Below are 10,754 nucleotides of genomic sequence, written 5' to 3'. Positions count from 1 at the left end.
CCGTGTGAGGAGGCAAGATTAAGGTGCCAGTTGCCCAGTGGACTGGATTGAACAAAGAAAGGACTGATGTGTATATCTGTGGAAGCAACTGTAGAGACTCTTGGGGTCTGTTTAAGGAGGAGAACTGTTAAAAATCTTTCTACGAAAAACGGGTGCATATGGGGGATCCTCGATGCCATTGCAACTTGGATATTGAGAGATAAGAGGTGTTTTTTTTATTGAGGTATCATTGACATAGAACATTATATTAGCTTCGGGTGTACAACATGATGATTCGATATCTGTGTATGTTGCAAAATGATCACAACGGTAAGTCTAATGGAATCAATAAGTCACAGGAAGTAGAGGCACAGCATAGGGAATATAGTCAATGGTGTTGTGATAATGCTGTATGGGGACAGATGACAGGTACACTTGTGTGAGCACAGCATAACATGTAGACTTGTTAAATCACTATGGTGTGCACCTGAAACTAATACAGCTTTGTGTGTCAGCTATACCTCAATTAAAAAATAAAGGAAAGGGGGAAAAAGATTTCAGAAGAGAAAAAAATGTCTAGTTAACATTTGTGACCCTCGATAGTTATAAAACCTTTTTAAAAAAGAGTTAAAAAAATTTTAAGTCATCTCTATACCCAATGGGGGCTCAAACTCACAACCCTGAGATCAAGAGTTGCATGCTCTTCCGACTGAGCCAGCCAGGTGCCCCGCAAAACACTCTTTTAAATGTTTATTTATGGGGCGCCTGGGAGGCTCAGGTGGTTAAGTGTCCGACTTCGGCTCAGGTCATGATCTCACGGTTCGTGGGTTCAAGCCCCGCATGGGGCTCTGTGCTGACAGCTCGGAGCCTGGAGCCTGCTGAGCCTGTGTCCAGATTCTGTGTCTCCCTCTCGCTCTGCCCCTCCCCTAGTCATGCTCTGCTTCTCTCTGTCTCAATAATAAATAAACATTACAAAAATTTGTATAAATAAAAAATAAAAATAAATATTTATTTATTTTGAGAGAGAGAGCGAGGGTGTGAGCAAGGGAGAGGGAGAGAGAGAATCTGAAGCAGAGCCTGATGCAGGACTCAAACTCACAAACTATGAGATCGTAACCTGAGCCAAAATCAAGAGTTGGAAGCTTAACCGACTGAGCCGTCCAGGCGCCCCAAAAACATTTTTTTCTTGTGATGAGAACTTTTAAGATTTAAAGAGACCTTGGGGCACCTGGATGGCTCAGTCGGTTAAGTGTCAGACTCCCAGTTTCAGCTCAGGTCACGATCTCACCCTTCATGACTTCAAGACCCGCATCAGGCTCTGCGCTAATGGTGTGGAGCCTGCTTGGGATTCTCTCCCTCCCTCTCTCTGCCCCTCCCCTGCTCTTGCTCTCTCTCTCAAAATAAATAAATAAGTAAACAACTTTTAAAAAAAAACTTAAAGAGACCTTATTTTTACTTTGTAGGCTTATCAAGCCCTGTCACACTGGCAGCGCCCGGCATATCAGTGGTGGGCACTGGAGAGGGACCGCGGTGGTGGGAGAGTGGCGGAGACTACAAGCCCCAGCCAGAGTGATGTGGAGACTGCAGGGCAAAGTGTGGGGCCCCCGGTCGAAAAGCAACTGTGTGGTTGGGCATATATGTGTTCAAGAGCACACACCCTATGAAAGATCTTGGATTAACCAATGGCCACAGATTCTAGCCCAACCTTAGTCCTCAACTACAGGTAAGTCCCCTCCATTCTTGGGAGCTGCCAGAATTGCTTGACGTAAAGGACGTTGCAAGAAGCCAAAGATCCGGTGTGAGCAAGTATGTGTAGGAGCCAGAGGAATTCGGTTTTCTTGGTTCTCTCTCTCATTAAGTCCTTTGAGGACAAGTGCTGAGTTCTCTCCATCTTGGTATCTCCCCAAAGCATGCACACTCATCCTGGGAGAATGCTGCCGGGCAGGGTCTGATGCCTGATGGGGTCCCAGCCATGCAGGCAGAGCTGACTTGCTCCCGGCATGGGTGACAGTGCCCCACTCCACCACCCTGGGTGCTGGACACATCTTCCTCAGCTGTATCCCTGGACGGCATCTAGCCTTCCTGTTTGGTGGCTCACCTTTCAGCTTTCTCGAGGTATAATTTACATACCACGAATTCATCCGTTTCAAGTGTACGGTTTGAGTTTGAATACATTTAGACAGTCACCTAACCATCAGCACATCACCTCATTTCAGAACACTTCCGTCATCCTCAAATTTTCCCCTGTGCTCCTTAGCAGTCATCCTCACCCCAAACTCTGGACCCAGGCAACCACTGATGTGCCCTCCGTCACTAGAGATTGGCCTTTTCTGGAAATTTTGTCGCAAAGAATCATACAGAGGATGCGGTGTCGTTCAGTGCAGATGTGTGAGATTCATTCCTGTTGTAACATACATCAGCAGTTTGTTTCTTACTCGGGATTAATGACCAGTCTGAACTCATAAAAGTTTAGTATTCATATGTAGGAAAACGAACCGTACAGTGAAGTTGAGAGCGGAGAAAGAAAAATGCATTTAATCATGTGTGTCTCTGATAATCTGAGATTTCCAATTTGCGAAGGTCATCATTCTTATTTAGAACAATCCCCACTACAAATTGTAGATCTGAAAGGGATTCATGTTATAGACACAAAATATTCATATTTGTGTCTCATAAAAACAAGTAAAATTGATAACCAACAAACTGGATTTAAAAAAATATAGCGTGTTGTCTTTTACTGCTGAGTCGTATTCCACTGTCTGGAGAAGCTAACTGATGGACATTTAGGTTGTTTCTGGTTTGTTTTCGAGAATAATACTTCCATGTCCATTTGCATGCAAGTCTCTAGGTGGGCATATGTGTTCATTTATCTTGGGTAGATACGTAGGAGTGGGATCGTGAGGCCACACGGTAAGTGGATGGTCTCCATTGATGTGAAGCTCTNCTGTGGGAACAAGATATGTGATTAGGGGTATTTGAGAGAATTCCAGGAAAAGGGGAATTACGGAGAAGAGAGCTAGAAATGCACTAAGACATAACATCATCTACTTTGTACTTTATACCTCCTTATTCAGGAAGTCTAAGCATGTTATCTGATGCAATCTATTATAATTGTAAAACTTCGCACACACCGTAGTATACGATATTGGGCAGATGTGGGTGGACAAGTAGAGTGATCAGGACATCTATAAAAGCAACAAATTTGCAGAGCCTACATAGTTGTCTACATCGAGGGGAGCCATTAAGTTTAATCATGACAAAGGGCGCCTGGGTGACCCAGTCAGTTAAGCGTCAGACTTCAGCTCTGGTCACGATCTTGCAGTTTGTGAGTTTGAGCCCCACAGCAGTCTCTGTGCTGACAGCTAACTCAGAGCCTGGAGCCTGCTTTGGATTCTGTCTCTCTCTCTGTCTCTCTCTCTCTCTCTGCCCCTCCCTTGCTCACACTTTCTCTCTCTCTCTCAAAAATAAATAAACATATTTTTTAAAGCTTAATCATGGCAAGAATTAGCTTTAACAGGAAATTCCACTTAAAAGTGTCAGTTGGAATTTCTATTCTTTGAGAGCCTAGCGGTGTGCAATTTGTGTTTATTCTACCTAGTCTCTGCAAAGTTCCTTCTGAAGAACAGTGTCCCCTTGAAATATGAAACTGGGCCAATAAGTTCTGAAGCAAGAAATTTTGAGGGAGAACAGAGAACTGTGCCAACAGGAATCACTATTACAGAGATCCAAATACACTCACAAATCCAATTGTGTCCTCTTAAAATGGATCTAACCCAGCTAGTTAATAACAAAGAACTCCATCCTGTTATCCAGCATAAGATTAGTTTTTAAACTTTTTTTTAAAAAGTTTATCCATTTCGTTTGAGAGAGAGTGAGCATGCAATGGGAAGAGCAGGGAGAGAGGGAGAGAGAGAATCCCAAGTAGGCTGTGTGCTGTCAGCACGGAGCCCCACGCTAGGCTCTGTCTCATGAACTGTGAGATTGTGACCTGAGCTGAAATTAAGACTCGGATGCTTAACCCACTGAGCCTCCCAGGCACCCCCAGCATAAGACTGGTTTTTAAAAAAGAATCTCTGTAATTAGAGACTTACAAATTGAGAATTCTGGTTATTCATGTGTCGGTTCTCAAATACAAAAACTGTGCTTGAGTAGTCGGCAAGAAGTTTAGCCACTACATCTTTCTCCCAATGGGAAAGATCACCCCAAGTCCCTTGGATGACTTGGAAATAGGTACCCAAGAGCTCAGGGACCAAGAGATACAGGCAGGATTTTTAAAGTATTCATCACATCACAGGTTCCCTTGCCTTTAATGAAGCCGTACAGAAATATCTCTTTGACCTGGGTATCAGGAAAAGCCACACCTCTCTTGAACAGCTGGATTATTCTTGACCTGCATCCATGATTCTGAGAGTGTAGTCCCTGACCAACAGCATCAGTCATCCTCTGGGAACGTGTTAGAAATGCAAACATTCGGGGCTCCTGGCTGACTCAGTCAGTACAGCACACAACTCTTGATCTTGGGGTTGTGAGTTCGAGCCCTGCATTGGGTGTAGCACTTACATGAAAAAAAAAATGGACTTGGGGACACCTACCTGACTCAGACGTTATCAGCGACTCTTGATCTCACGATTGTGAGTTTGAGCCCCACGTTGGGTGTGGAGATTACTTAAAAATAAAATCTGGAAGAAAAAAAACCCCACTAAGAAATGCACACGTTCAGGCCCCACCCCAGACCTACCCAAATTAGGATCTCTGGAGGTGAGATCCAGCAGTCTGCTTTGATGAGCCTTCCTGGTGATTCGGACCCAAGCCAAAATTTGAGAACCACTGTTCTACTCAACTGATGCCTATGAACGTTGGAGCCTAATCTGCAGCCTGTCTCCAGCAACTGCTTTCTAATCCCTCTCCTCACCATTTTAGAGGCAGAGAAGAGCTCGGCAGCGCCCTTGGATTCCCAGATCTTTGGAGATTAAGAAAAAGAAAGAAAGGAAAAGATTTTAGCAACACTGACTGAATTGGGCTGAACCAGGAAACCCAACTAGAGAAAACTGGCAATGTATTTGTTCAATGCCCAACTTTTACTTGGAGTTAAAAGGCCACATTAGGATCCTATTACAATGGCTTAGTCTCCCACAAGTAGTGAATTTGAAAAACCTGGATGTTTATATTGACCAAATATGCACTAGACACAAACAACAAAGGATCTCTTCCTGTTGTGTAGGCCAAGTGCCCTGCAGCTTTAGGAACAATTAACTTGACATTGTTATGGTTTGTGGGTGAATTGTAAGGTAAAAGAAGTAGACTTAAACGCAAATGCATTTAAACTATCCTTGTTTGCTCATTGGCCTGGAGACCTCTCATCCTTTGGGTTAACAGAACATGCAGAAAACCCAAGTCCACAATGCCAGATGAGCAAATATGGTTCATTGTCAGGAACTGGGTGTTTCTCAGCTCTTGTCACTGGTTTTTACCCTTTCGGGATTCAGAGAGAACCTTGCATGAGATACGTTCCCCCTCTGAATCTCAGTTCTGCCTCTGAGAAAACTAGAGGATTTGCTTTCATCATCTCCAAGGTCACTCCCAACTAGAGATTCAAGACCACTGCTGTCTCCTAACTGCTCCCGGCCAGGAAGAAGAAAGGCATGCCAGGGGCTGCAGCCTCCTGAAAGCACCCAAGGGTTTGTGTCTTACTGAGTAGTGCTGTGTGGCCATCCGCCGAGGTGTGACTTGGAAGATAGTGTGCTCTTTGCCACAGGACACACAGGAATCCCAGAGAGATTCTGTCATTGGCTTGCGAGAACCAGATCCGAACTGTATAGAGAGCCATTTTCTGTAGCTATGATCTCAAGGAGCCAGCCCAGTGCATGGCATTACTTATGTGTACTCTTAAAAGCTAAGGGAGTTGGGTTTATCCAAACACTTCCTCACCCCATTGCCATCAGAAACAGTTATTTGGCTGAGTCATTCAAGCCGTGGAGGCAATTTCACAAAGGGTGGGGGATTGGTGTGGTTTGGGGGGCTCGAATTAACCAGATAATTGGTTCAATTCATTCGATTCGCTTTCCCTGTAGGATTGATTGCACACACTCTTGTCAGGTATCAGGTATCAAGAGCAATCCTAACTCACCCTCCCTGATCAATGGCTAGTGAAATACTTTGCTGTTTTTCATTTTACTTCCCAGACTAACTCTGGTAGGAACATATTTAGAAAAACCTCGCCACACAGAGTTTTCTTGTAACTGAGAGATCATCCTTTGAACTGGATCATTTCAGAGACTATTTCTTAGCAGGTTATCGTATTAAATGCCTTCAAATGGCTGGCCTCCCACTACCAAACAACCCCCCACCCCACATACACACCCAGAAATCACACGCTTACATTCTCTGTAATAAGGGGCTTTTCTTGCTGGTACTAAGGTGATTGCCTTAATTTTCTTCTCCCTCCAGTTGATGTAACCATCATCTACCTGCCTGGTGTCTCTGGGGCAACCTATGGCATCCCTTCATTTGAAATGAAATGAATGCCTTTCACTCTTACAAGCCCTTTTGTGTCGGGACCTCTGAGCAGCGTCCTATATGACTTCCATTTTGCAACAAGGCAGGTTCATTATAACCATTTCTGAAGAGAGAACCCCTAAACAGCACTTACACACGGATGGGGCATTAAAGTAGACAGTCAAACAGCTAAAACTGTTTGAATAGGACATTTAGAGACAATGCAACTCGTGGTTTGTGTGGATTTTTCATCTCTTACAGGCTGCTTGCATATTCTGAGGCACAGTGCCCGTAATGTGCAGAGTGGGGAATTACTATGTGTCAGAGCGAGGTGATAAGCCTAGGGTCACCTGAACGATTCCTATTTGGAAATGACATCAGCCCTGTCGACGTGTGAGTGATTTGTTGCTTCAGCGCCTCTCTCATATTAAATCTAGAGGGGTGGATTCAAGTTTGTGCTTCCGGGGACACACATACTTATTTCTCATGTAAAGGAACATGGAGTAGACCATCTTCTGATTGTAGGGAAATGGATGAGTCTGGGGAGAAAGCGGACAACGCCTACATAGATTTTTGTGGCCAGACATGGAAACAGAGTGATTCTAATAAACAATAGGTATTATTTCATAAGGGCTAATTATTGATAAGCTTCCCCAACAGGGAAGAACAAGCAACTGCAGAGCATTTCCCCAGCCCCCCTCCCTCTGTCACGGAAACGCCAATAAAACTCCTCCACCTCCCACCCTTCAATGCCAGATCGGTAAGCATTTAGCCAAGCATGCTGGGAGACACACAGAACCACTGAAGGAAAGGAGTATCCGGGCGTCTTGAATTTGCTTGCCATTCTGCTCTGCTCTACCATCTCGTTACTAGACGTAGGCACTAGACGTGACAATTAACTACATTTAAGCTGAGCAGAAGAAGCATTAGAGGCAGAGTCCTCAGAAGGAATGTCTCAAAGACAGCTTCAGTCACCTAATCAGACTTTAATTCCAATCACAAATGACACAGAATCATCAAGCTCTGTCATTCCTAATGACACCACAAATAAAGGACGGACCGGAGACCACTCTCCAGGAATAGAAGCTTTGTGTGCTATCTACATCACTTATGCTGTGATCATTTCAGTGGGCATCCTTGGAAATGCTATTCTCATCAAAGTCTTTTTCAAGACTAAATCCATGCAAACAGTTCCAAATATTTTCATCACCAGCCTGGCTTTCGGAGATCTATTACTTCTGCTAACTTGTGTGCCAGTGGATGCAACACACTACCTTGCGGAAGGGTGGCTGTTCGGAAGAATTGGCTGTAAGGTGCTTTCTTTCATCCGGCTGACTACTGTCGGGGTATCAGTGTTCACGTTAACAATTCTCAGCGCTGACAGGTGGGTTTCTTTTCTCAGCTTTATNGTTCTGCTTTTCTTACAGTCTGTAATAAACCAGATGTAAGATCGGAAAAACGGGGAGGGGGGGGAGGGCATTTAAAATAAAAGTTGGTGTAAGAAGGTTAAAATTCCTGGGTTAGCAGTGGAGAAAAGGCTAAATTGTATGCATTAGGAAGAATTTATTCTCTTTGAGGTGTAATTGTTTGCTTGAAAGAATACTGAACCGTGTATGTTCCCCCCCAACCCCATTCAGTTTATTTATTAAGTAAGGCAAATGGTTCAGGGTGAAAAAGAAAAACAATTCATGCTTTATACATTAGTGCAGCCTAGTGGTGCAATATGGTCAACATTAAAACATCAGCATAGGTGCGAAATTGACCACATACACATTGCTGTCTACCGGAAGAATGGTAAAAAGATAACGTGCATCTAATTTACTTGAAATTCATCAAATTAATCAATGGCAGAAAAACGGTGAGGTTTTCGGCTGCCTGGTAACTTAATGTAATGCCACCACCTAATTGTATTTGTTTTCTCTATAGGCATTCAATGACATTCTTGTTTCCGGAGAAATAAATTAATCCGGTTGACTTTTAGAGCTCTGAGGATAAAGCATATGAGAACCTCTGGCAGTTCGGGTTTTCAGGCTCCGTTAGGATATTTTCAGTCTAAGTACTGTGTTTTTGTGTGTTCCTGTTGTAGAATAACTGTGAAAGCATGAAAAAAATTTTGAGGCTCCAAATGTTAAAAGTGATGCTTTTAAAAGCCTGCAAGAAGCCTGTAAGTAATCAGTGCCTGGGAGTACCAGAAGGAACAGCTTCTTCAGATTCTGGAATCTGAGAGGAGGAAAAGCTTTCCCTGTGTCTTTTATGGATTTTTGCTTTGACTGTTTTTTATATCCTATTTGAGGCAGATTTACTTAAAGGCTGTAGATTTTAAGGTGAATTTCTCAGCATAAAGACATCTTTGCATGGGCACGGGGTGTCCAATTTCACCCTTGCCTTGCTCTAAATCTACCTATAGATCGGCTCCGGCAACAAATTAGCACGTATAAACAGGGAAGAAATTAACCCTCTTCTATTTACTGCGCAAAGTCATAGAATTCTTTTCTAGGGAGGTGGATGCCTGCTCACTCACGAAGGAAGGAGAATTAGGTTTAACATCAGTCACTTATACAAAAAGGAAAATTTTTAGAACACGTAAGGCAATATACAGGTAATGAATTACTCTCAATCATCCGAAGAAATGCTGGAAAAAATGTATTCGTCCTCCATAGGGGATCTACACGCAAAATTATAAAATTGCAAATCTGAAATATTTCCTATCAGTGAATAAGAGAAAAGATGATTGGCATAAATAGAAAATACTGAGATGTATTGTGTATTAGTTATTGAAATCATAACTAATTCAGTTGCTTAATGTTGACTTGGTTCTATGCACGTGGATAGGAGGCAAGACTGGACGACCCCTCAGATCACTTCTAGCCCTGAGATTCTGCAGTTTTGATATTTATTTTGACCTTTGCCTATGGTTATGTGTTTCTAGATACAAGGCGGTGGTGAAACCCCTCGAGCGACAGCCCTCCAATGCCATTCTGAAGACCTGTGCCAAAGCTGGCTGCGTCTGGATCGTGTCTATGATAATTGCTCTACCAGAGGCTATCTTTTCAAATGTGTATACTTTCCAAGACCCCAACAAAAATGTGTCCCTCAAAGCGTGTACCTCCTATCCTGTTTCTGAGAAGCTCATGCAAGAGATACACTCTCTGCTGTGCTTCTTGGTGTTCTACATTATTCCCCTCTCCATTATCTCTGTCTATTATTCTCTGATTGCCAGGACCCTTTACAAAAGCACCCTGAACATACCTACTGAGGAACAAAGCCATGCCCGCAAGCAGGTATGTATTAATCAGGACTCGTGCATGAGTTTAGAAATGAAATTCCTACTTTTGCACCTGTAAGCCATCAATACAATAGCAGTATAGTATTTCTGTTACGGTCACGGGCTCTGGGGGCTGTCAGACCCAGGATTTCATTCTGGCTCTGTTGCATACTAGCTGGGAAGTCTTGGGCAAGTTACTTAACCTCTCTGAGCCTCAGGTTCCTTACCTGTAAAATGAAGATGGGGACTGGGTGATGTATATGAAATACTCAGCATAGTTCCTGGTGCATAGTAAGCATTCAATAAGTGGTAGGACTGCTATTGTTATAAAGGGGACAGCTGAAGTTTGGGAACAGTCTAAATGATTTACGCCATGGAAGAGTGAGGAACAGCACGCGAGGTGTGAAGCACCTTTTGTTTTAGAAAGTGTAACAGAATGACACAAACACAGGATGATAGAACTGGCAAGAAGCCCTAACGTTATTCAGTGCAAACCAGTTGCACACAGAGGAGCAAACTGAGGGCTCAAGGGATGAGGTAAGTGCTAAAGAACACAGGGACCCACAGAAGCTTGATTAAGACCCTTGCAAGAGCCAGGTGCGCCCTCCTTCCACAAAGAGGAACAGAGTAAACACAATGTTGCCAAAACATTGTTCTATTTGATTAAAACAACAACAACAACAACAGGATTTCTATTTTTCTTGGGTGGGGGGACTTCTTGACCAGTCCATTCAGTTGCTTCAACAGCGGTGCTCAGGAGGCTGAAGTTATATATTTGGTGCCCGTGCAAACACTTCTCTTTGCTCTGTGACCATAGGCACTTAACCTGGTTCATTTCCCTCATTAATAAGCGTAAGCAGGATACTTTTCACAGGGAGAGGTAGGATGACACATTGGCTTTCATTCCTTTGACTGTATGGACACAATTCCTATAGATGCTAAATAATTTCTGGTACCAACTTGGCAACTTTCATAAACCCCAGACGAATATTCTGACCTGGCCAGCCCTCTGCGG

At 43.5% G+C, this 10,754-nt stretch overlaps 1 protein-coding gene across 1 annotated transcript in view; it reads left to right on the top strand.

Annotated features, from left to right (window-relative positions):
• The first annotated feature begins 7,424 nt into the window (after positions 1–7,424).
• The window catches only part of BRS3 (bombesin receptor subtype 3), a 4,155-nt gene continuing 825 nt past the window's right edge, over positions 7,425–10,754 (top strand). Inside the window, exons 1-2 of the mRNA XM_077774173.1 lie at positions 7,425–7,858; positions 9,404–9,755. Of these exons, the coding sequence (XP_077630299.1) occupies positions 7,425–7,858; positions 9,404–9,755 (786 nt within the window). The remainder of the gene's footprint in view (positions 7,859–9,403; positions 9,756–10,754) is intronic.

Source organism: Crocuta crocuta, unplaced genomic scaffold (assembly GCF_008692635.1).
Source record: "Crocuta crocuta isolate KB4526 unplaced genomic scaffold, BGI_CrCroc_1.0 scaffold241, whole genome shotgun sequence".
Taxonomy (NCBI): domain Eukaryota; kingdom Metazoa; phylum Chordata; class Mammalia; order Carnivora; family Hyaenidae; genus Crocuta; species Crocuta crocuta.
The sequence above is the reverse complement of the archived record's forward strand: the minus strand, read 5'-3'. Positions and strand labels throughout refer to the sequence as shown.